We start from the raw sequence: 27,182 nt of genomic DNA on the forward strand, positions 1-27,182 counted from the left end.
GGAAGTGGTGGCCGGAGCGGAAGTGCAGCTGCCTCCACCGCCGCCGCCGATTCCGGAGCCGGGTAGCCGCTGCCGCCGCCACTGCAGCTACGGTCGCCGCCACCGCCGCAGCCGCCACCACCGCCTGAGGAGTGGGCCTGGAAAAGACGTAGTCGCCACCCTCCGAGCTTCCCGGAAGCGCCTTTTCTCCCTACAGTCCTCCACGGTGAGTGCGGCGCGGCTCCCAGGGGCCCCAACGCGAAGCCCCTTCTCGGGCGGCGGCCGCGGCCCGTCTCGCCACCGCCCCTCCCCGCTTCCGGCCGGGCCTGCGCCTCCGCGGGAAGCCCGGGCTTCTCTCTCAGAGGGCCGTACGGGGTGCGACCGTGCACGGCCGGGCACAGCTGGGCTGCGGACTCCCCCCGGCAGCTCCTCTGCTCGGCGCCGCCCCTGCCTGCTCCCCTCGGGCCCGGAGCCATCCCTCTGGGCCTGTCAACCTCGCTCCTTTGTGGCTTTCAAAAACTGCAGTGTAGCCGAAGGCGAGCGAGTTCCCCCAAGCCGCGACGCCCCTGCTGCGCTCCCCTGGATGAGTAAGGGTTTAACCTTGGCGACAGCTGAGGCGAATCCCTCTCCCACTTTGCAGTAAAGCTGTTTCATCATCGCTGGTGTGGGAAACCCTGCTGGACCCGAGATTCTCTCACAGCAGGGTTGAGGTTTGAATCTAGAAATGGAATTGTCCGAATCGTTTTACTGACTCAAACTGGATTCCCAGTGGGGCGGGGGAAGATCAGGCTGAGAATTGAGGCTTCTCATGCTATTTGTCGTCATTTTACGGACATAATCTCGTGTGTCTGCGCCCCGAATTCCTCCATACATTTTTGTTTGTTGGTTTTGTCTTTTACTATTTGAAATTGGTGGGGAAGGAGTGGGCAGGATGTGGACCCTTATCTTTCCAAGATGAGCGCATCTGGGTCTATTGCAAATGGAGAACTTGCGTGCAGGGAGGATTCCAAAGGTGGCAGCGTTTATGAGCATTTGCCAACCTCTCTGTAAAAATACGCCTTGTCCTTGCCTTCAGTACATTCTCTCTGGTAAGACCAGATAGCATTCGACCCCTGATTTTACATGTCTGGTGTGGGAGGTGGAATCTGCAAGATGCTATGAGTCTGTGATATCACGGGCCAATGCAGAAAGGTGCAACCCTTAGGAGAATATGAAAATTATATTTCTCGCTGTATCTCAGGTGTTTCTGTGAAGCCGCACACATACAGGGTATAGGACTGAACACGTGGTTACTCATCATTTTACATTTAGCTGCTGAGAAATTATACAAATATTTGGCTCTTGGTGGATTTCTTTTTGACTGCCTCCACCCAGCTAGCCTCATTTCTTAGTTTTTTTTAAATTTTTTTTTAGAATCATTGTTTTTAGTAGCATATAGCTGGAGAATATTGGTTATTTCTTCTTCCCCACCCAAGTTAGAATTTTAAGCATGGCCTTAGAAATGGAAGACTGAAAATCCAGTACCAATTGCTAAATTATTTTTCCTACTTTTGCCTTCAAACAAGATGAGAAACCATTTTACAAATGAAGTCTTTATGAGAAATGAGGTGATTGGCCTAAACCACACACCTACTTTCAGATTGAATATCCTCTCTCATCTGTGGCAAGTATTTATGGACTGTCAGCCCCAGGAGTATGGCTCTTACCCTGCTATCTTCTGTGCATTTCCCATCATGCAGTGCTTGTGCTGTGTTGAAGCCATTTTAGACTTGGAGCTGTATGGATCAGGGAGGCAGCCTGTGTGAAACCAGGGCGAGCACATTCCCATGATGCTTGTTCCCTAGGCAGAGTCTCCAGAGATTTGGGCTGCTGCAAAAAAGTGCATTTTTTTTCCCACTTGGCTGTGGATCCAGAAACAGAGCGCTGAAGTTGATGTTAGGTAAATTTGATTCGGTTCTTTCCCTGTACTGTTTCCTAGCAGTGGTCATCTCTGGTTCTTAGCTTCCCTATCTCCACAGTTGTCTGAGACCCTTTGTAAACTCTAAGTTATTAAATATAAGCCTTTGATTTTGTTGCATTTTAATGGTTGAGTTCACTTCTTTCTCCCTTTCTGATAAGACACAATCTTGTTTTGTCCACTTGCTATTAAAAATGATACATTATATAACTTTACATATAGCAAATCCAGTTTTTCTCATCTGTACTGTAAAATGTTCCCTCTTCCCCACCTCTGTGTTACGTAGCCCAATCTAGTCTCAAGCTCACTGCTTCAGTCTTCTCTCTGCCTTAGGAGCTGGGGTTACAGGTGTGCACCTCTGTACTGGGCTGGCAATACAACATTTGGATGTGTGGTGGCAGACTGAATTCAGATAAGTTTCTGGGATGTTTATTTCTTAATACAAGTAAAATTAATAAAAATAAATTGAACATGAATGGATATATACTATGATTACTGTGATGTTTAAATATATGTATATATTGTGTAATGTTTAAATAGCCTATCTCCTCAGACATGATTTTTGTTTTTAATTTTTCAAGACAGGGTTCCTCTGTAACAGCCCTGACTGTCCTGAAACTCACTCTGTAGACCAGGCTGGCCTTGAACTCACTCAGATCCACCTGCCTCTGCCTCCCGAGTGCTGGTATTAAAGGTGTGCACCACAAACCTCCTGCCAGATATGATTTCTTTGTGGTGAAAAATAAAGTCTTTTCTTTTAGCCCATTGAGAAACACAGCACACAGGGTACATGTTAGTGTAGTCAGGGTACAGTGCACAGCACAGCTGAACTTGCAACACCTATGTAACATAGTGGCCATTGAACAGCTGTTATCTTTTAGAGTTATTATCAGATTTTTGACTGTACGTGAGTCTACATTTAGATTAGGTATTGCATATGTGCCTATAGACAAGTACAGAATCTACCTGCTGTGACTTAGTCGATAGCCTCTAAGGATCATCAGGTTAAATGGCCTGTGGTCACACCGTCCCCACTCGTAGCACTTCGTATGTGCCAGGCTTCGTCGGAAAGCACTTTAAGCATTATTTAGTCTTCAGCCAATGAAAGGTAAGTACTGTTAGCCTCATTGTATAGACGAGGAAACTGAAGTGGAGAAATTAAAATATTTTTCAAGGAGACACATACATGTAGCACAGAATTAACCGATAAAATCAGGAATTATGCCTAGGTCGTTTGACTCTGGGTAATGATTTGAACAACATAGGTATTCCATGAGCACCTTACTTTTTTGTACCTGCATCCTGTTAACGTGTCGAAGCTGTAATTTCATCTGTTCTTAAAGGCGTATGCAATGCTGTTCTCGTGTAGGGAGGGCAATATTGCTGGTGAAAGCTGCTGAAGAGTCCAGTGTTTGGGTACTTGCTTTCTGCTAGGGAGGAAGTCTGTCAGGTGCTCTGCAGAAAATCACCCTAGGGTCTGGTTTACTAGATTTTAGCTATAGCCATCATTTAGTGTTACTTACACCACTTTGTAGTAATTTAGGTTCTTATTTTGTCTGGGAGAGGAAAAAGAGAGTCTATCTCTTCCTGTAAGTAGGGAGAAGCTACTAAGTTACTGCATCTGTAAAAACCGTGCTCCCTGCTCTTTCAGTGGCATCAGGCAAAAGCAGTTTTGTCAGCAAGGAACCTTAGAAACTATAACTTCTTTGTAAACTGAAGTTTAAAAGATCCTTGGTTGCCCCAGCATGACTTTGCCTTTAATCTCAGCACTTGGGAGGCAGGGACAGGCTGATCTTTATGAGTTTGAGGACAGTGTGATCTACATAGTGAGTTTCAGGATATCTAGCGCTACACAGCAAGACTCTGACTAAATAAATAAATAAATAAATAAGAGGATCCCTGCTTCATTCATTCACCTAAGGACATGAGAGTTCACACTAGAGGACAGGAGAATATAGTTACATAATGACTCTTAAACTTTAGATCTGTCTTCACTACATGAAAAGGATTCTAGTAGACCTGTGTTTCATAATGAGAAACAGTTGGAGGTAGACTCAGAGGGGATTTTCTTAAGGAGAACATTGAAGAGATACAGATTTAAAGTACTTTTCTGTTCTGTGATGGCTGCTTTCTGAAGGACAGTTAGATGTTTCTGATACTTGTAATGAGATGAAAGTGAGTGACGGCCTCACAAAAGCAAGCTATTCTGGGAGATTGTAAGTAAATTTTTTTCCCCTTCAAGTTCTGGCCAGTTCTTGATTATGTAAGTTTTCCTATTGTGGTTGTTTATTTCATTGTTTTCCTTAAAGACTCAACTAGAAGAGTTATTTCTGAATGGCCATGACAAACAGATGAAAAGCCAAATGAATTAGCTATAAGCCTGGTCTGTTATTGTTTGTCTTCATGAAGAGAGCCTTAACACTAGAGCTCGTGTGAGAGTGAGTATAACGACTGTAATAAATTATTTCTTCATCACAATTCACAGTTATACATCTAAGTGTTGGGAATCATACCTTATCTTAGAAGCATTTAACTTCAGAATTAAAGTTGAGGGGCTGGTGAAATGGCTTAGCTGTTAAAGGTGTTTGCCACCAAACCTGAGGTTGAGGTTTGATCCTGGTACCCACATAGTGAAGGAGAGAACCATCTCCCTTAATTGTCTTATGACTTCCATGGGCACACAAAAGAAATGTCAAGGGAGCTGGAGATGGCTCAGCGGTTAAGAGCACTGACTGCTCTTCCAGAGGTCCTGAGTTCAATTCCCAGCAACCACATGGTAGCTCACAGCCATCTGTAATGAGATCTGGTGCCCTCTTCTGGCCTACAAGCAGGATACTGAATAAATAAATAAATCTTTAAAAAAAAAGAAATGTCAACAACTTTTTAAATTAATATTGCGGACTCAGGAGACAGCTTTGTTGGTAAATGCTTACTATGCAAGCATAAGGATCTGTGTTTGGTCCTCAGCACCCACAGGAAAACGTGTTGTGCATCTATAATCCCAATTCTGGGAATGTGGAAACGAGAGTGCCTGGGGCTCTGTGGCTGGTCTGAGAGAGATCTGTCTCAAATACAAAACATGAACCCCCCAAGGATGGCTTCTGCAGAGTGACACTCAAAAATTGACCTGTGATTTCCACACATACATATTGAGCTAGATTCCCAGCTCCGCCCTGGATAGCTAGCTGTGTGACCCTGAGTAAGTTATTCTTTACATGTGTAAAAGGAGGTGGTGCCACCTATCTCACAGGTATCCAGTATTGTATGAATTGATACAAATTCCTAAGTGCTTTATCCATTCAGCGGAACATAAATGATAATGTTGTTACTTAGCCTTTTAGCTGTTCTGGGGTTTGTGTAGGTGCCTGATACTTGTGTATGGATATTGTTTGAAAATATTTTAGGGACTTGTTGGAATCCAGTTTGAATCTCTCTTTTAATTATTTATTTTTATTTTATATGCATTGGTGTTTTGCCTGTATGTCTGTGTAAAGGTATCATATCCACTGGAACTGGAACTACAGACAGTTGGGAGCTTCCATGTGGGTGCTGGGAATTGAACCCATGTCCTCTGGAAGAACAGTCAGTGTTGTTAACCGCCGAGCCATATCTCCAGCCCTCAGTTTGAATCTCTTAAGTATGCTTGGTAGCTGAAAAATTAGTAATCAAAAAGCCTAGTGCTATGTCTTGAATGAGGTGAGGTGGTACTTTGAAAAGTCCAGCTGGATATGGTGGTTCACACCTCATAACCCCAGCATTCAAGAGGTTGAAGCAGCAGAATTGCCAAGAGTTTGAGGCCAGGCTAGGCTGAATAGTGAGTTCCCAGCTAACTTAAGTTACAGAGTGAGACCAACAGCAACCAAAAAAACAGTAGTTTAAAGTAGACTGTATATGCAGTCTGTATTTTATAGGTCACATGTGACCTGCCTGCTTCTGTCCACATGGAAAATAACAGCTTGTTCACTTTTTTTAAATCAATGATCGAGAAATGAGGTGCATATTGAGTGTCCCTTACTCGCTGACTATTAACTTCTGTGTGGAATGTTGTCATTGCCATTGACTTGAGTGCTTGCAGGCTCCTAACAAGTTAATTGTGAACTAAATATTCCTTTTAAATGACTGGGTATAGATGATTTATACCTTTAAAATTATTTAGCAATGGGAAATACTGTTTATTACCACTGATTCCTACAGATAACATTAGAAGCATTGAAGCAGGAGTATAAAATAGGACTCCAGTACCTGGAGCAGTAATTTACTTTGGATTATCACTATGTTTGCTTCTATGTGCTTTCAAATCTAGTTAAATGGAGTTGGGGTATTTATTTTTGAACAGTTAAATAAATGACTACCATAAGCTAAAAAGTTTGAGTTCTCATTATGTGTAATTCAAGTGCTTGAACATTATGCAAAATTCTGTAGGTATCATATGACATCTCCTAATAAGGAGCTCCCCTCCCCATGGATGTGTGTTATTTACTGGTTCAGAGATGACTTTTAACCAGTGGCTACACCCCTAAAGGAAAATGACTCCCCCATGCCACCAGCTATTCACTGCCAATAGCTCCTCAGCTAGATGTGGGGCCTCATTTGCCTTGCCCCCATCCATCCTAGAATGTTAGCAGGCCCTGTCTTGTTCAGGTAACCACAGCTGATGGAGGTCATGAGTGCAACAACCACATCATATCTAGAAGACAAATTTCTCAGCCCTTCTTCATGTCTGCAGTGTTCCCAGTCGGGCAGTAACTTATTTTCAGCACTTGGACCAGTTGCAAGTCTGCATTATCCACTGTCCACTGCAAAAGAAGCGTTTCTGACCAAGGTTGAGATGAATACTAATCTATTAGTATAAGCATAGATATTTAGAAGATAGTTTGACAGCATGTGTGTTTAATAAAACAATAGTAGTAGCTTCCCTCCAGGGTCTAAACCTCCTTTTAGCAGTGGGCTTTGGATTCCTCTGGAATCCATGCCCTCAAATCTAATGGGAAAGTGATTTTGCTCCTGTTGTTGTTTCTGTTGCTGTGGTAAAATATCTGACCAAAAGCAGCAGAGGAGAAAAAGTTTATTCAGTTTAAAATTCTCTCCAATTTCTCCCAAACCTTTGCACCCTCAGTAGTTCTACCTTTGTCCCCTTCTTCCCTCCCACTCTCATGGTCCTCCTAGCTTTCTGACTTCCACAGACACTTAAACACACAAATCCAAGACCAGAGCTGGGGTCTGGGCCTGGGTTACCTCACTTAGTGCGATAGTTTGCGGTTTCGTCCATTTTCCTATGACTTTTGTTATTTTCTTCACAGCAGAGTAAAATTCATTTCTTGTAAATATGCTTAGTAGATGGATACCTCGGCTTTTATAAAACAGCAGGAGTTAATATGGATGTGCAGGTGTGTCTGGAAAGATAAATTGGTGAATTGTATTGAGTGGCTTCATTATAATGGTGGGGTAGCCTTTGAAGTCTGTTCATAGGGTCAGTATCGGGCACCTTTATCAATCAGGATTGGCATATGTCTTTGGATTGATCACTTACAGCAGCAGATCAGTTTATTGTTGTGCATGCTATTTATTCACATTGGGACACCACTTAATACTGGTGGGGTTTCTTGGTTGAGTTTGGTGTTTGTGTGTTTTACTTGTTTTTCAAGACAGTGTTTCAACATTGGTGGTTTTTAAGTTAAGTATTAGTTTGTTGGGCATAATTAGTAAAGATAGTTGAAAACCGATGTGAAAGATGGGGCCTGGGCATGCTTGTAATCCCAACAAGGGCATAGGAGGCAGGAGTACAGGAATTCAGTTCAAGGTCGTATTATAGTTTTGTAGGGAGTTTGGGATCAGCCTGGGCTACCCGAGACCATCTCAAAACAAACAACAAAACTCCGTAACTGCTGTGGAAGAAGGAAGGGATTTTGTTTTTTTCTTCACAGTCAGTGTTTGCTGAACATAGAACTCTTGTGTTTTAGATATGCTGTTTCTGTTTCCAGCAGATACTCTGTACATGTTTGAATGAAATTAAAGTTTTACAAGACTACATTTTGTGCGTGGAATGGCACAGAGACATTTTGGAGGAGGTGTGTTCATGAGTAGTTTCCTTTGAGAGCCAGGAGTGCTTGATTTGTTTCAGGATAACGCTACCCACCAGCTGACCCCGACTTCTCCCTCCCTCCCAGAGTAGGTAGCTGGCATGCTCGCTTTTCTTCAGCTGTGATCTGCTTTATGGTGCTGGGGCTGCTGCAGTTGGTGCAGCCCCACCCAGTCACACTCAGCCTAGAGCTCCTTATTCCCCACCATCTCCAGTTCCAGAATTCACATCCCTTTAACCTCTTCTCTCTGAGTGTAGTTGGTTGACTTTCCAAGGAGATTCGGATGTGCTGCCTTGTGTTTTTGTCATAGTTTAGCTTGAGTATGGGGCACTCTGCTGGGAGTTCTTTTTTTTTTTTTTTTTTTTTTTTTTTGCTTTTTCGAGACAGGGTTTCTCTGTGGCTTTGGAGTCTGTCCTGGAACTAGCTCTGTAGACCAGGCTGGTCTCGAACTCACAGAGATCCGCCTGCCTCTGCCTCCCGAGTGCTGGGATTAAAGGTGTGCGCCACCATCGCCCGGCTTGGGAGTTCTTTTCAACTCATCTGAGTGAATTTTCCAAAGAATTCTTGGACATACTGGTTACTTGTGCAGGTGATCCAACTCTGAACTGTAGCATTTTGTTTGTGAAGTGCCTTAAAAGACAGAATTACTTGTTTGTGAACCTTCACTCTGAGCACAGTCTAAGCATCTGGTGTGTATTATCCTCTTTGTCTGCTCTTAATGTTTACTTTTAACACTGCAGAAACAGGTACTAAAGTGTGAGGAAATCACTTCATTGCTTTATATAGTTTCCTATTGGTTCTATGTAGGGCTTTCCTGACAAGAGAACCATGTTTTCTATAAAGTCAGATGATTCTTGACATGTAGTAGATAATGGATCCACATTTTAAAATATTTGTTTGTTTTGTTTTTTTGACACAGAGTTTCTCTGTGAGACAGTCCTGGATAGCCTGGAACTCACTCTACAGATGAAGCTGGCCTCGAACTTGCAGAGATCTATCTACCTGCCTCTACCTCCCAAGTGCTGAATTAAAGGTGTTTCACCACCACCTGGCTCACATTTTAAATTTTTAACAAGTTGTTACACTCAAACTTACTCTTTTTTTTTAAATTGATATTTATTGAGCTCTACATTTTTCTCTGCTCCCCTCCCTGAATCTCCCCTCCCCCCTTCAACACCCCCCCCAAGGTCCCCATGTTCCCAATTTACTCAGGAGATCTTGTCTTTTTATACTTTCTACTTCCCATGTAGATTAGATATATGTAAGTCTCTTTTTTTTAACTTATTTATTTATTTATTTTGATGTATAACAAAAGAGAGGAGGAAATTTATTTTTCATAATGAAATAAAATTTTTAAAAGCCAATAAATTACAAACGTTGGCTGACTTTATGTAGTTCAACAAACACCAATCCAATAATTAAACACCTTGGAAATTTGCATTGTTTTTAATCAAATCTTAATCATTGTTTATACCAGACAGCTTATTTTTCCCTATGGAAAAATAGGAAAAAATCTTTCGGTCATAATTTTATTATTTGGAAATGCCCATATTATACATTTTTATTTGACATGGTAGCTTGTAGTAACTTGGAAAATATAGGTTACATTAAAAAATGTCAAGTTGAGTTCCCAAAAATAACAACTTGTAACCCCTATGCTGAGATTCATAAACACAAGACTTCTTTTCTTGCCCTTAGAGCTTCTGTTCTTTTTAAATGTTAAGAAATTAACACCATCTGGGATGTAAGTCTCTCTTAATGTCCGCATTGTTGTCTAAGTTCTCTGGGATTGTAGTTTGTAGGCTGACTTTCTTTGCTTTATGTTTAAAAACCATCTATGAGTACATGTGATAATTGTCTTTTTGTGTCTGGGTTACCTCACTCAAAATAATGTTTTCTAGCTCCATCCATTTTCCTGCAAAATTCAAGATGTCATTTTTTTTCTGCTGTGTAGTATTCCATTGTGTAAATGTATCACATTTTCTTTATCCATTCTTCAGTTGAGGGGCATTTAGGTTGTTTTCAGGTTCTGGCTATGACAAACAAAGCTGCTGTGAACATAGTTGAGCACATGTCCTTGTGGCACAATTGAGCATCCTTTGGATATATACCCAAAAGTGGTATTATTGGGTCTTAAGGAAGATTGTTTCTAATTTTCTGAGAAATCACCACACTGACATCCAAAGGGGCTGTACCAGCTTGCATTCCCTCAAGCAATGCAGAAGTGTTCCCTTTTCCCCCACAACCTCTCCAGCATAAGTTGTCATCAGTGTTTTTGATCTTGGTCATTCTTACAGGTGTAAGATGGAATCTCAGAGTTGTTTTGATTTGCATTTCTCTGATGACCAAGGATGTTGAACATTTCCTTAAGTATCATTCAGCCATTGCAGATTCCTCTGTTGAGAGTTCTCTGTTTAGGTCTGTACTCCATTTTTTTTTTTTGTATTGGATTATCTGTTCTTTTGGTGTCCAATTTCTTGAGTTCTTTGTATATTTTGGAGACCAGACTTCTGTCTGATATGGGGTTGGTGAAGATCTTTTCCCGTTCTGTAGGCTGTCGTTTTGTCTTGTTGACCGTGTCCTTTGCTTTACAGAGCTTTTCAGTTTCAAGAGGTTCCATTTATTAATTGTTTCTCTCAGTGTCTGTGCTGCTGGGGTTATATTTAGGGAGTGGTTCCCTGTGCCAATGCTTTCAAGTGTACTTCCCACTTTCTCTTCTGTAAGGTTCAGTGTGGCTGGCTTTATGTTGAGGTCATTGATTCTTGGACTTGAGTTTTGTGCATGGTGATAGATATGGGTCTATTTTCATTCTTCTACATTTTGATATCCAGTTATGCCAGAACCACTTGTCAGACTTACTCTTTTACAATTGAAAGTGTTCTCTTTTTGTGAAAATATTGTTAATGCTTCTAAAAGCTGGTTTTCATATTCAACTTTTCTTTCTTTGTAGTAACTTTTTAAAAGAATATATAGATGAGTGTAGTGATCGTCTGTTTCCTTGACCACTCTGAAATGACTTCTCTAAATTTTGACTGACCTCTAACTAGAAAATGTCCCTTAGGAAAAGCATTAGCCAGAGGAATGAGATTGGCTCACACGTACTCTTAGAGCATTGGTTAGCTGAGTCAGCACTTCTTCTGTAGTCACTTTAGTATTGTATTTTGAAATGTTCTTGTGGAGTTCGAGACCAGCCTGGTCTACAGAGCTAGTTCCAGGACAGGCTCCAAAGCCACAGAGAAACCCTGTCTCGAAAAAAACCAAAAAAAAAAAAAAAATGAAATGTTCTTGTGATCTCAGCACTGGGAAGATAGATGGGCAGGAGGATGTAGAATTCCAGGCTACCCTGGGGTTACTTGGTGAGAACCTGTCTGAAAACACCAACAAGGGTTGCAAGTAATGACTTGGCCAGTGTGCCAAGTCTCTGGTGGATTCCCCAGTACTGTCTTCTTCAGAAAATTATGGAGTTGGAGATTTGCCCATAGAGGTTAGAAGACAGTATCTAATCCCCTGGAGCAGGAGTTCAAGGCAGTTGTGAGCCACTGGATAGTGTAATCCAAGCTAAGTCCTCTGAAAGAGTAAGAAGTGTGCTAAACATCTGCTTTACAACCACCACTCCCTGTAGCTTGGTTTTGTTTTGTTTTTTAACACTTTTTATTATTATAAGACAAAATAGGCTGTTCCTCTAGTGCCTATCACAGGCTGTGTTCTTAGGAATGGACAGGGTTTTAGAGTTCCAGGTCCTGGGCCTCGTTTGGTCTGTCTGTGTTGTGACTGAGACATGGGATAAAATGATTTTAAAAGTAGGAGATAGTCAGGTGTGTTGGCACACATCTGTAATGTGAGCACTTGGGAGGCTGAGACACATTGTGAGTTTCAGACCCTGTCTCCAAAAGAAAGAAAAGTCAATTTTAAAAATAAGGATTATAAAAATTTGCCACCTAGAGATAACACTGAAATTACTACCCTTAGCGCCACCTTCCCCTCCTTTTTTTCTTTTGGTGTTTTGAGACAGGGTTTGTCAGGGTAACAGCTCTGACTGTCTTAGAACTTGCATCCAGGCTGGCCTCTAACTCAGAGAGATCTCCCTGACTCTGCCTTCCAAGTGCTAGGTATGTACTACCACTGCCCGACTACCCTTAGCCATTTTGTATTGACTTTTCTAATCATGTGTGTATGCTCTTTAGGAACATTTTAGGAAAGTACTTTGTACCCCTTCATGCACAGCCCTGTACATCTTAAATTTATCTTTTTATACAGCTTTCTTGTGAGGCTCCTGCAGTCTGTACTGTTGACTCTTCTTTATTAAGCATCTCTCTACTATTGGATATTTGAATTGTTTCCAATATGTCACTAAGCATTTTGTTACATTTATTAGCAAATGCCTGCCAGTCCTGTATCTTAATGATTCCAGTGGCCTAGAACAGACAGATTGACACCCATCGTTACCATGTGGGTGTTCTGAGAACTTTTGTTCTCATGCATGTCGGTGCCTTCCTACTGGCTCACTGCCAGTCTAGAATGGCCTCTCTGTCCTGGTAGAAAGCAAATAAAGGCTGTGACCCTCATTGAAAGTCTCAGAAGAAATGCATGCCCTTCTGATAAGCTGCCACTGCCTACTAATTCCAGAAATGTCTGATTGGCAATTGCTAAAACATCACTGTTAACATGTATGTCCATTTTGAACTCACTGAGAGAATGAGTCTCACGTTAACATATAACTACTTTCTGTGCAAAGTTCAGCCCAGACTCACTTCCTCCTTCTTGTTTTTTTTGTTTATTGTTTTGATACTGGGGATTGAACCCATGGCCTAGTACACACAAGGCAGATATTCCTTCACTGAGCTAACACCCTTAACATTTTTTGAAATTATGTATTTTTTAAAAAGTTTTAAAAAGCTCACACTTTGGGTTAAAAAATGATATATGGACACTTGGGAAGAACTAAGGACCTTCAGATTTGTTTGTGCAGCATGTATTTCTAAGAAAGATCTCATATCTGTTGTTCTTTAATGCCCTGTTCCTGATGTTCACAGCAGCTCTGCCAAGGGAGATTCCATTGTCTGCTTTGTAAACTGTAAGGCTTGAGTTTAACAGGATCCTTTTCTGTGTGATAACACAATGTGCTTTGACATATGGTGCCTGTTGTCTTTCTGTGTGTTCTTTGTTCTCCCAGTCATGTGTGTTGAAAAACTTAACAGATGCTTACTTGAGCAATCGAGGCATTACGTGTGAATCCTTCCTTTGAGAATAATGTGTGGGGAAACCAAGTAGTCTACCATAGACCAACATAAAGAACTGAGACTACTGTGTAGCAGGTTCCATGTGTATTGAGAGTCCTGTATCATAGACCAGCATGGACTGTGTAGCCTTAGACAGGTGGATAGAGTTTGTATAGGTGGGAAGCAAAATATCCAGCAGAGCAGTCTAGACGAAGAGACCTGCATGTTTGAGCAAGGTGCTTACAGGGTATTTGGGAATGAGTACCTGAGACAAGATACCTGTTGAAGATCAGTGGATCAGAAAACCTCACAGGCCATGTTCTGAAGGACTTTGAAAGGTTTGGACTCAAGTGATGAACTAACTAAAGGGGACATTGCTGGAGTGGAAGACACTTGAAGTCCTGAGTTCAAGCCCAACCAGCTTTAAAAAGATAGGTACCAAAAGACAAGTGAAACTAACATTTTTTAAATATTCAAAATATCATGGTTTAAAAGGGCAGCATTAAATTACAGTTTCTAGTGGCCGGTGACTATTGGAGCATCTTGGGAAGGGCGATGTAGGGGCTATGTGAAGGAGAGCCGTGGCCTAGTGAGAAGACAGAAAAGCAGACATGAAGATAGCTGTTTTGATGAAGGACATGTTGTGAAAAGAGGGGCTTGCTGTCACTTGCTACTCTTTTCACTGTTCTACTACTGCCTGTGGCAAGGGACTGTGGACTTTTAATCAGGAGGTGTCTTTACTGGGAATTTCAGAGGATGGGCCTGATATCAGAGATGTGAACTAGCTGAGGTAATGGTGGATGTCACTACCGATGGAGGAAGAGGAACTGTTTCATTTTCCTTGTCTGCTTTCCTCCAAACTGCTAGATGTTGTGTAACCCATTTCCTGTTGAAACTGGCCTAGCTGCTCCAAAATCCATGTTATATAAGTCTAGAGTTACATAAGCAACAGGCATTGGGACCTTTATTTTAATATGTTTTCCTGTTTCTTTGTATGTATAATTGAAAGTTTTAGAAACTGATAAATGAGTATCAGTTTTCTTTTTAAAGACATACATTTAGTCTAAGGTAACATGATGGTTTTTAATCTCAAAGAACTCTGTGACAATGTCAAAGAATCTTGAAATAGTCCCAAACCAAGAATGGCTCCATTTGAGTTCAGATTTATTTATTTTTATCTATATAGGTGTGTATATGTACCTGCATGTATATCTGTGCCCTGCTTATGTGTGACTGTTGCCCACAGAGGGCATTGTATCCCTTGGAATTAGAGTTGTAGATGGTTGTGAGCTACTGTGTGTGTGCTGGGAATTAAACCCAAGTCATCTAGAAGAGCAGCCGGTGCTCTTAACTGACGAGCCATCTTTCCTCCCAAAAGTTCTTTTATGTACTGCATGTGCAGTGTAGCAGAGTCACTCGGGAACTTGGGCTAGTAGAAGACCACCCTTTGAGGACTATCCATGGACTTTTAGGACTGCTGTAACTGAAGAGGGGCTATGACCTGTACTTAGTGTGTTCACAGTTTGGGCCTGGAGAACTCTCATTTCTGCCGACATCTCATCAGCAGAAGTATTGGCTGTTTGACTCTTAGCTGCTGTGGGATGCTGGGAAGTGGACAATGAGAAGACGCTTCTGTATTACTGGGTGTTGAGCTAAGGCTGCTTTTTAAGAATAAAATTTTATGTGTATGGGTTTGTGTCTATATTTATGCCTGTGGAGCACATGCATGCCTAATGCTTTCAGAGACCAGAAGTGGGGTGGGGTGGTCAATCCCATGGAACTGGAGACACAGGCTTTTTTTGTTTTTCGAGACAGGGTTTCTCTGTGGTTTTGGAGCCTGTCCTGGAACTAGCTCTTGTAGACCAGGCTGGTCTCGAACTCACAGAGATCTGCCTGCCTCTGCCTCCCAAGTGCTGGAATTAAAGGCGTGCGCCACCACCGCCCAGCAGGCAGTTTTGAACTGCCATGTTGGGAATTAAATACAGGTTCTTTGGAATAGCAGGTGGAAGTGAGTACTCTTAACCTCTGAGCCATCTCTCCAACCCCAAATTAAGGTCATTTAAAAAAAGTTAAAGAACCTGTATGTAGCATAACTTAAAAACGATTGTTTCAGGGGGCAGGGGGACTGTCAAGATGGCTTTGGCAGGAAAAGGAGATTGCTGCCAAACTTGATGACCCAAGTTCAGACCCTGAAACCCACATGGTGGGGGAGAGAACCAGCTCTTGACAGTTGTCCTCCCATGCCCATGTGTGTACTCCCATGTGCACATAAGCAAATGTTTAAAAGCAAATAGTTTTTAAGTAGTTTCTGTATGTTGGGAAGGATGAACAAGCTCTAGAATTGGACAGGCCAGCTAGAAAGCCTTGACGCCTCTGTGTTCTACTTGCTTTGCTGTTTTGGGTACATCATTTTCTTTAATTGTGTTTTCTAAGAAGGTGGAAGGATTATTGAGAATATTCCTACCATGTAGGATTGTTGGTAACAATTGACCAAAATGATTTAAAGGCCTCAGCCCAGTCCTGACTCTGTCGATGTTCAGTACATGTCCACATTCTTGATGGCATTGGGGGGTGCACTTCTGAGAATGTCAGAAGCCTGACATTGCTTTCTCTGTGCTCTTGCTGTTATAGGAATGACCATGGACAAAAGCGAGCTGGTACAGAAAGCCAAACTTGCTGAGCAAGCTGAGCGCTATGATGATATGGCTGCAGCTATGAAGGCTGTAACAGAACAGGGACATGAACTCTCCAATGAAGAGAGAAATCTACTCTCTGTTGCCTACAAGAATGTGGTAGGTGCCCGTCGTTCTTCCTGGCGTGTCATCTCCAGCATTGAACAGAAAACAGAGAGGAATGAGAAGAAGCAGCAGATGGGCAAAGAGTACCGCGAGAAGATAGAGGCTGAGCTGCAGGACATCTGCAATGACGTACTGGTGAGGGCAGCGCTTCTGCTTTTCACTTCTGTCTCTAGGCTCCACGAGTGGTCCAGATACAAACTCTAAAAACAGCTTAGGAGAGAGTGGAGGTGTTCCACTATACTCCAAAGCTGAAAACCATTTGTAATTTATCTAAAGGAAGTAATGTAATTTTCATCACTCTTTCTTGATCACTTCATCTTTTCTAAGATGTTTTCCTTCTCTGAAAAAGACCTGCAACAAACAGGAGCATTTCATCAACATTCCTCGGGTTTTCTTTAGATATTGAGGTTAGATGGAGAGGGTAATCAGAAAGGGCACTCAGTAGTAGGCTGCTGTAGTAGTCTCGGGAGTGAGTCGTCTAGAAAGGAAGAGATGTCAATGTAAAGGCCCTTCAGCCTCTCCTTGGTCATGCTCTCACGAAGTGTAGAACTTTGATATTGAAGGTTAGGCACACCTGCCTGCTGCAATGTACTGTCCAAAGCCAAATCAGAGGTGGTATCAGGCTTCTCCTGTGTGTTATATACACTACGTCAGGTGGTACAGCCTTCTTAATACATTTGGGGTTGGACGGGAGGATTGGTTGCCTATCCTAGAATACCTCATAATTATATTCTTGCCCACTGGGAATGATTATTTTCTCTGTGGAATCAGGTAAACATTAACTGAAGGCTGCTTTAAAGAGAAAAGAGAGTTAACACGTACTGATTTCCTTCTTACCTGCTGTCTGTCTCTCCAGATACTTCCTTTGACATCTGCTTTTGAAAACCAGTGTAAAGCTTTTCAGCTGTCAGGCAGCACTCCTCACCCCTAACCCACAGGAGTTACACCCTCTATTACACACAATATTTTAAAGCTGCCTCTTGCATACTCTAAGACTGATTCATGAAATCCTCGATAGCTGAGCTTTGCTTTGAGCCTCTCTTTTTTATTTTATTCTTGGTATAAGATAAGAGTTTCATGGTTAAACTTGTTGCCTGTTGGTTGTTTGGGGGTTTGTTAATGGTGCACTAATTCCTGAATGTTAGGTACATCTGGTATTCAGATGAAGTATGGCATGCATTCCAAAGGCAAGAGAGTTCCATAATTCCTGAAATGTAGACCAGCTTTTAAGAGCATCTGAAAGAATGTGAAGAAGAGCATGGTACTTACTGCCTCTTAACCAGTTTTTCAGGATGCCACATTCTAAAACAACTCTTCGAAAATATTGCTCTGTATACGAAGCTTGGACTCCTTCAGAACTACTTTTGTTGTAAGCATAAATGTTTAAAGGAATTTGTTATTAATAATAGAACTAGACTCTGAGTGCTTACTACGTGCCAAGCAGCGTGTTAAGCACTAAATGTACGTTACCTTGCTTGTCCTTATAACTGCCTTAGAAGGTGGCCGTGCTGGTCTCCTTTCCCCTCCCCACTGTACAGCCAAGGACTCTGAGGCTTGGGGTCCTAAGTCTCTCCAGGGTCGTGTGGAAACACAGTAAGCATCAGAAGGTTTTCTTCCCAGGTCAGATGAATTTTAAACTTAGTTCTTGGCTGTTTTGTTCTATTGCTGCTTTTTTGTTTTGTTTTGTTTTTTTGCTTCCCAGAATGGAAAGACCCACACACACTCACAATTACAGAAGTAATACAAGTGTAAATGGGGGTTTTGTTTGTTTTTAAGAAACAACAGAGAGTTACAGAGTAAAAGTTCCTTCTAGTGTTATTATCCAGAGAAGCGTTATTAATGGGCTCCTCCAAGGCTTTCCCCATGTTTTGTGTGCATGCACCCACGCTTGTTTTAATATTAAAGTGATGCTTTTGTTGATGGTTCTTTCCATTTAGATTTATGTTAGCAGTGTAGTTCTGTGCCATCCTTTTTACATCGCGTTCCACTGTAGTGGCTGCATTATATCCAGCTCTTACAGTGTCAGAGTGGCTTATAACTCAAGAGTGCAGGGGTCCGCTCTTAGGACTTGGCTAAACAGTATTTAGCAGCTTGAGTAAAAATTGGTTGGGTTTTTCTCTTTGTTTGTTTAGGATTTTTTGCTCTTAGTCTTCAGAAAAATCAGTAGTGGTAGTGCATATCTTGAATCTCAAATGTAATTTTAACACCTCAGAAGCAATTCAAAATTCTTAATGTGAATCACTTTTTAGGAGCTGTTGGACAAATATCTCATTCCCAATGCTACACAGCCAGAAAGCAAGGTGTTCTACTTAAAAATGAAAGGAGACTATTTTAGGTATCTCTCTGAGGTTGCATCTGGAGACAATAAGCAAAGTAAGTAAAGTTGTTTAAAAAAAATACAGTCAGTAGGAGGGCTAATATTTCATAGTGAAATCCATTTTTACTATATATACTAAGATCACAATAATGAGATGTCACAGATTTGTCATGCATGGGGTCACGGAGTTAGCAAATCTCCTTATATAATAGACAGATATGAAGGATATTAGAAGTTTGGTATGTATGTATTTGATGACCTCTTACCTAAGAATTGATGGTTGTCTTTTTATGGGGAAAACTGGAAAATATAGTAGTTCACCTTGGCCATGACTTTGCTTTACCCAGTTTTAGTTGCTACAACTGTAGCCTGCAGTCTAAGTGGAAAATTCCAAAGATATATGAGTCATAAATTTTGCCCCGAGTTACCCTGCATGGGCTAGCCACCTATTACTTACCTAGTTGCCATATTGGTTACTTGATTGACTCTTCTAGCATGGTACTGCTTATGTTCAAGTCATGCACTGATTTCCAGATTACAGTGCTTACAGTGTATTGGTGGAGTTACCTTGAGCGCATCGGATAGGTTTCGGGTGTCTACAGAAGAGCAGCACTACCGTGTGAGACTGCCACAGGGATGCATCTCTTTCAGAATACAGCTTACCATGATGTGATTTAGCTGCTTTATTGATTGCTGTGTGCCAAATAATTGGGGTTGCATTATCCTCTTTGTACTTTGAATTTGGGTGTCTCACATTTTTCCAATAAAAGGTTTCCAATAAAAGTCAGGGTTCACGTACTGACTTTTTGCTTGCTCTAGTCCACATACTGGGTGAGTTAAGTTGAGAATTTGAGCTTGTTTTTGCTAACCTTAAACCTCATTATTTTTTTCACTAGAATATATTTTCTACAATTAGTCTTATGAAAGGCTGTATCTGTATTTCTTGGCTGCTTTAATAGACTTCATAATTGTCTGTTTTCTTCCAGAGTATTTAATATAGTGCTTAGCAGAAACATTTAACAAATATTTAAGTTGAGTAGTGAAAACATTGACCTTTATTTTGATAGCTCATTTGCTTAGACTTGTGTACTAAAGTAACTTATAGTGGATCCCATGTGTGATGCAGAAGCTAACCCTTTCTATCTTCTTTCTAGCCACTGTGTCGAACTCCCAGCAGGCTTACCAAGAAGCATTTGAAATTAGTAAGAAAGAAATGCAGCCCACACACCCGATTCGACTTGGCCTGGCGCTGAATTTCTCAGTCTTTTACTATGAGATTCTAAACTCTCCTGAAAAGGCCTGCAGCCTCGCCAAAACGGTGAGGCTATTTCTAAGAACTTCCTTCTGTTTTATGAACAGTCCTCACTGCCTTGGATTTTTAAACATTTTCTGGGAGTCAGGTTTTAGGAAATAAATATAGAACTGTTACTAGGTGCTTTTATGTGAATATATGTTAACTTTGGTTTTGCTTTGTCTGATTACTGTTGGGGTCTTTGGTAGAACCTTCAAGGTAAAGTAGTGGTTCTCAACACGCTTTGTCTGATTACTGTTGGGGTCTTTGGTAGAACCTTCAAGGTAAAGTAGTGGTTCTCAACACGCTTTGTCTGATTACTGTTGGGGTCTTTGGTAGAACCTTCAAGGTAAAGTAGTGGTTCTCAACACGCTTTGGGCGTTGCCATCTTGTGCCAAGATAGGAAAGACATAATGAAAGAAATGAGATCCCATTTTGTGTTTGTGTGTGTGTTTGTTTTTTGAGACAGGGTTTCTCTGTAGCTTTGGAGCCTGTCCTGGAACTTGCTCTGTAGACCAGGCTGGTCTCGAACTCACAGAGATCCACCTGCCTCTGCCTCCCGAGTACTGGGATTAAAGGCGTGTGCCACCACTGTCCGACCTGAGATCCCGTTTTGTTTGTGCTGTATTACTTCCAGTCATTTGGGGGGAGCTTTCTCTCCTATGCATGAAGCTTTAATTTGGAAAGGGTGCCTGCAGTGATTTCTACAACTTGAACCTCTGACATAAATCAAGCTTAGTGAGGTGAGCTTTGCTGTTCTCTTTGACCTTTGTGTTCAGGCCTTTGTATTTTAAACAAAAATAGAAACCACTTTGGCAATTAAACTTGAGTGAGCTTAATAGACTAAATGTGCTAACAGTAACACTGTTTATCCTTGCTGGTTGGTGCTTTATACGTGTTATACATTTGAAACAGCTGGCAGATGTGAGAGGAGATCAGGGCGATTCCCATCCTCTTACCTGTAGGAAGGGTAGCACTAACACTGAGAATGTCCAGATCTTTCTAATAGCTCTTTGTTTTAGGCATTTGATGAAGCAATTGCTGAATTGGATACACTGAATGAAGAGTCTTACAAAGACAGCACCCTGATCATGCAGCTGCTCAGGGACAATCTCACTGTGAGTACTCTGGAGGCTGTTCACCTACTAGTCCACTGTTACCCGGAATTTAAGTTGAGTACAGTTTACATTGTTAAGTTAACCTATATCTTACTGCTGACTTGATGCCTTTGCAGTCATCGTCTGTCGTAATGAGGAATCTGAGTAGTTGAGTGGGGGACCTGGAAATAGGACTGTGGTTCTCAACAGTCCAGAGGACCCAGGTTCCCAGCACTCACATAGCAGCTCACAACCTTCTGTATTGCAATTCTAGGGGGCGTGGTGCCCTCTTTTGACCTCCTAGGGCAGTAGGCATATAAATGATGCACAGACATACATGCAGGCAAAACACCTATACATGTAAAATGAAATGGGGGAAAATGTAGTAGTTGAGGTAAAATATACTGGGCCACATCTTGAAGAAAATTTTAAATTATCTTTTATTATAGCTTTCTGTTTCTTTTTCTCTTGCAGCTATGGACGTCAGAAAACCAGGGAGATGAGGGAGATGCTGGAGAGGGCGAGAACTAATGTTGTCGTGCTTTGTGATCTGTCTGGTGTCACTCTGTATCCTCCACATTATAGCCCTTTGTGCGATAAACAAAAACAAAAAAATCGAATGTTGACTTTCGATTTTTCACAGCCTAAGCCTAGCAAAAATGGTCCCTGGGATAAACAGCTGGTATTTGTACCTAAAACTCAAACTGGTCCCTTAAATGCCATGGCATTTCTGAAATCTTGACTTTGATCAACATTGACAAGGATTATTGTGTGTTTAATTTTTACAAACTGAACACTGTGATTATGGGGTTTTTAACTTAGCAGAGCTCTTACTGGTAGGAAAAATAGACCTGAATTATGTATAACTTTTTAGAAAGTTTAATCTGATATCCAAATAGTTACTGAAAAAACAATTCTGTTGTAAAGTTGTACAGAAAGTTGTAGAGATTCTGTTATGATGCTGACTTAGGGTGAGATGCTCACCATCGGCATGCCGAGTTTGGTAACTCTGCCTCTGGTTGAGGGCTTACCGACACTTGATCAGTATGGGCTGTTGCCACTCAAAAGTTCATGACCACAAATATCTGCAATGTCTTCTCCTGAGGAAACTCAAAACCTGAAAGTGAAGTTCTTTGGCTGATAATTGGGCTGTGACACCACAAAAAAGGTCCCGTGCGCATACACATATGAGACTAAACCCCTTCACTATAGCAGTGTGTTCCTGATTAGCAACTTGTGAAAATAGAGTGCTATTTCTGTTACCCCCTAGCTAAAGGAGAGGAAAAAAGAGCGGTGTATCTTCTGAATGGCCATATGAGTTTACTGGATAATTCCCTTAAGGTTAATGTTCTGTGGAGATGATCTCTGGCCTGAGGAGCACTCAGAGTCTTGGGGTTCTTCCTAGCTTGGAGGGCGGGAACTTTGAGATTTAACATTCTTTCCGTCCTGACTGCTGACTTTGATTCTTTTCCTCTTTAAATTTACAGCTTTCTGCTTCCTTGTGTGCTTTCTTTTGGAAGCCTTTGTTTGTCGTTACTGTCCGGACAGGAGCGAGGCACTGAGCACAGTTGTGAGCAAGCCTTGCTTCTGGGTGCTGGGAAAGAAGGCCTGCCCGCACCGCCACCCTGTCCTCTCCAGTCCTCAGCACAGTTGTTCTTCATTCCATGACTCGAATCGAAAAAGTATTTTTAAGTATCCATGATTTCTCCCTATTGCAACAGCCCTGATAATGCTTGTTAGTGCCTGTCACCAGATCCTCCCAGTGTACTCATCCAGCTCAGTTCTCAGACACGTCTAAACAAGACCCTAGAGCACGGGGAAGTTGCATGGACACTACAATAGAGAGAACCAGGAACAGCCAGGCCCGTCACGGTCACAATGTCACCCCTACCTTGACATTCCATGCAGCTGCAGAGTCCGTTGGTTTGTCCATCTGCTGAAATGAGAAAAGAATTCATGCACTGATTTAAAACCAATAAAAAATTTAAAAAAATTAAAAAAAATAAAAACCACCAAAAAAAATCCCTTGTTTCTAGCTGAACAAAAATTTGCAGTTAATCTTGGCGCTTGACGACACGGTAGTGGGTGTGGAACCAAGCCTGTCTGTGCATCTGGTAGCTCTTTGCTCTTTTTTTTTTTCCCTTACCAGTATTCTGCCTAACGTTTGCTTCTGTGGTGGTTATATTTGCCTAGCAAGCACACCTGTGGTTGTGAAAATAGTATAGCAAAAAGAAAAAGAAAAACCCCAGTTACTGATGTGCTAGATTCGTGTATGTCTTTTAAACATTCTAGTTTCACCTCACACGGAGTGATCAGGAAAATGTAAAACTCAAAAGTGAAATAAAACATTTTATCAGTTAGTTGCCTGTGGATTGATGTGTCACCACTATCTGTCACTCTCAGGGCTATTCTGAGCACACCTATTTTGGGCTTTTTTAAAAAAATACTTTTATTTAACCCCTTTAGAGCCAGCAGTAAGACTGTGTTTCTGTTAGGTTGGATGTGATCCTTGCCATCGTAAACCAGAGCAGGTGTGATCAGTTACCTGTGCAAGGCCTGCACCAGAATGGGCACGTTGTTTGTTTGTCTTGGGAACGGGGCATATTTGACAAGATTACGTAAGCACTTTGGCTGGCGACGAGCACAGATGGCAGCACTGCTGGTGGCGTAGCTGCTTCTAAGTGGTCCAGGGACTTGACAGTGATGCAGCTGCCTGTCAGTATCCCAATAAAACTTAACTAGTTTGCCAGTCGACTTCCTTTCTTTAGTCTCTTAGTATCTTCCCTATCTATATCTCCCTAGGAAAAAGCCCTGTGATACTCGATGCAACAAAACCAAAGGCAAGTCTAGGAGGAGCAGATAATGGCCCTTAGCTATAGGTGATAAGGCATACAACTGAGCCAAGTGTCAGAGGAACCCCCAGGTGACAGTTTTTGTCTGTAACAGGGTCTGCCAGGTAAGGAATGTCCCCCCTCCCCAAGTAGCTGGTGGACAAGTATGTTACAGTCCCTGAAAGCTGTGGATCAGGAATGTAAGCAGGCAGTTGTGTGGCCTGTGTTGTAGGTAACAAGACATGCAACTGAGGCCACACTGTCTGCCCAGGGTGGCTTTATAGCGAAGGAGTTAGAGTGGAAAGAATGGCTGTTACCTACTGTTAGCCTCTGTGAGTTAAATGGGAGAAAGGGAAGGAAAGGTAGAGAGGGATTGCTTGTCATACAGCTAAGAAGTGCAAATTGAGTCTGTTTCTGGGATCCAAAAACTTGGGAAGCCATGGGAAGAGTTGGTAAATACAAAGGAAGGGAAGATCCATGACTCAACATGTTGGTGGCCTTAGAGATGGTTCAGTGGAGGAAAATGATAATCAGAATACTCTGCCTCTGAACAGCTTGACTGGGAGGGACTGAGGTGGCTCCATGGGAAAAACAGACAATGTATCTGCTGCTGGACCTGGGGACCTGTCATGGCGGAAGGAGAAGAGGGAAACTGTCCTCTGACCACACATACACCCTGGCGTGTATGTACCCATATACACACTACAAACAATAACAACGACAAAAAAGACTAAAATAAAAATTTTTTAACCATTTGTCTTTTGAGACTGGGACATGGGGGAGGGTGATGGGGTGAAAACTCTTAATTGTAGGTGCCATGAAATGGAGATTGTCACTTGTCCCTCCTTGAGATAAAAAGTGTAGTCTGACACAACGGAATCAGACCATCAGCTTGTATAAACTATTAGGGACGTCTGGTTGTTTCTTGAGGTGTTTGTGAATATTAGACACTAGAAGGCAATAGAAAGGGCAGGCATTACTGAGAACTGGGTGTGAAGGAAATGCATGCTACATAATTCAACACCTAGATAAGACTGTTGACAGCAAAGTTAAAAGCTAATTTAGCAGTGACCTCAAGACTGGACTGGCCCTTTAGGTTTTCTGATAATAGTAGGCTACATGACCTTTGTAATGTAGGAGAGGCCAGCAGGTCTGTGAAGAATAGCCTGCACACCGGGCGGTGGTGGCGCACACCTTTAATCCCAGCACTTGGGAGGCAGAGGCAGGCGGATCTCTGTGAGTTCGAGACCAGCCTGGTCTACGAGAGCTAGTTCCAGGACAGGCTCCAAAACCACAGAGAAACCCTGTCTCGAAAAAACCAAAAAAAAAAAAAAAAAAGAATAGCATGCGCATAGGGTTAGTGAGTGCTAAAAACCTCGAGTATTTGGGGAAAGGAAACCCAAGGAAGGTCTTTGATAGTTGCTTAAAACCAAATGAGGGCCTATTTGTATTGGTTGAGTTCGAGTCACAGGAAACCAAATTTGGTGTTTTTGAGCCTCTAGAACAGTAGTTCTCAACCTGGGGGCCACAACCCCCTGGGGGAGTTGAACACCCCTTTCACAGGGAATCACCTAAGACCACTGGAAAACATTTACATTACGATTCATAACGAGCAAAACTACAGATAAGAAGTGGCGGTGACAATTTCATGGGGGTCAGCCACAACTTGAACTCTATTAGGGGGCTGCAGTGTTGGGAGGTTTGAGAAGCAGCTAAAAGGATGGCTTCAGAGCCCAGCCTCAGCTCACTCCGAGGTGTGAATGATGGCAGGGAGGGTGGGGGTGGTGGAGGATGATCAGAAGTGACCAAGATTAAAATGAGCATACAAAGGAACTAGAGGCCTCATGAATTGCACATCTGTCTAACCCTTATTAGTGTGTAAAACACGGACTGTGGTACATACTGGGGCTAACCTTGGCAACCCTCAGAGGTGCCAAGGACTAAGCAGCACTGAGCAGATTGAGAATGGCACAGGTAGGTGCTGTTTGTCCTGTGGATGGCTAATTCTCTGCCCACGGGCGCTGTATGTTTCTCCCTCCCCAGTTGGTAAGTGTACTGCCAGGGACACTGCAGACCACTTGGGAAAGTTTCTACTTGGTGTGAATTTTAAGGCAGACATGTCTGGTTGGGTGAAATGAGAGCTGTAAAGTTTGACCTCTCGTCCATGGGCAATAAATAACCAAACAAATAGGCTGCCCAGGGTGTGTGTGACAAAGCTACAGAAACCACGAAGAATTTTTAAAGGACAGAGTATCCAACCAGCAGCAAGCAAACACTCAGCTGTCCAGTGTGGCCTGTAAGGGAGCCAGATGGAGGCTGGTCATGGTGCCATGCATCTTTAATCCAAGCACTTGGGAGTCAGAAAACCATCTTAGTCTCCGTAGTGAGCTCCAGGACAGCCAGGACTACATAGAGACCTTATGCAGCAGCAGCTGTATGGGTCCATTGAGGTGGCTCATTGGTGGGGGCTCTTGTTTCCAGGCCTGAAAACCTGAGTTTGATCTACAAGGCCCACCCACATGGTGGAAGAAGACAGCCAACTCTTCAGATGTCCCCTGACCCTGACATACATGCCAGTGTGCACATGCATGTGTGTGCATAGACACAGTGAATAGGTTAACAATAAATAATGATGTTACAAAAAAAAAGCCAAACAACTCATGGGTAATGGCTGAATTACAAAGAGCTAAATAGAGAAATGCCATTCCTGGCCATACTGCTGAACCCAGAGCTGGTCTCTTGAAAACAGTGCAAGTGGTGAGATTTCCCTATTCCCCTGGCTGCTGTATCCCCAACCACCTCTCCCTTAGCAGGAGCAGCCTTTGGGTGCTCCATCAAGGTTCCCTCCAGAGCCCCACTGTCACAGGATTGTTAGCACGTTCAGGGACAAAATCCTGGATTAATGTACCTTCAAAATGTTCATGCTCGGGCTGGAGAGATGGCTCAGAGGTTAAGAGCACTGACTGCTTTTCCAGAGGTCCTGAGTTCAATTCCTAGCAGCCACGTGGTGGCTCACAGCCATCTGTAATGAGATCTGGTGCCCTCTTCTGGCCAGCAAGCATATAGACAGAACACTGTATACATAATTAATTAATTAATTTTAAAAATGTTCATGCTTCCTTAAAACTTTATAGTTCAAGCCGAGCATGCCCAGAGGCACTCCTATCCATCACTTTAATCTTAAAATGTGTTTCAGCATCTTAGAAACTGAGTGTGCTTAGGAGGGGGCCGCATCGTCTTGAGTAGCTACAGTCTTATGTAAAACTCACATGCTTCCTTCATCCAAGGACGGCATTGCTTTAGGATGCAAGTGTGTGGTCACATGATGGTACTCCAGGAAGATGGCTTCATTATATAGATGATATGGTGCTAGCCTTGAAGCGTCTTACAGATGTAGAAACACCTTGAAGATGCACAAACCAAACCTAAGGAAGAAAGTGGGATGTTAATCTACACAGTGTGAGGTCAGCTGAGATTTTTTTTTCCTTTTTGAGACAGGGTTTCAAAACTTGCTTTTTTAACTCACTGAAATCCTGCCGCTGCCTCCCAAGTACTGGGATTAAAGGCATGTGTCACCACCGCCCAGCCATTTGAGAAATTCTTAAGAATTTTA

The 27,182-nt window shown here is 42.3% G+C and overlaps 1 protein-coding gene across 1 annotated transcript; it reads left to right on the forward strand.

Annotated features, from left to right (window-relative positions):
- Nucleotides 1-23,098, forward strand: Ywhab (tyrosine 3-monooxygenase/tryptophan 5-monooxygenase activation protein beta). The gene is made up of 6 exons (XM_075962993.1): nt 1-205; nt 15,867-16,168; nt 18,283-18,406; nt 19,505-19,668; nt 20,664-20,759; nt 21,213-23,098. Exons 2-6 carry the CDS (start codon nt 15,869-15,871, stop codon nt 21,267-21,269), a joined length of 741 nt encoding a protein of 246 aa, XP_075819108.1. The 5' UTR covers nt 1-205; nt 15,867-15,868; the 3' UTR covers nt 21,270-23,098.
- The last annotated feature ends 4,084 nt before the right edge of the window (nt 23,099-27,182 follow it).

Source organism: Microtus pennsylvanicus, chromosome 2, assembly GCF_037038515.1.
Source record: "Microtus pennsylvanicus isolate mMicPen1 chromosome 2, mMicPen1.hap1, whole genome shotgun sequence".
In the NCBI taxonomy this organism is placed as follows: Eukaryota; Metazoa; Chordata; class Mammalia; order Rodentia; family Cricetidae; genus Microtus; species Microtus pennsylvanicus.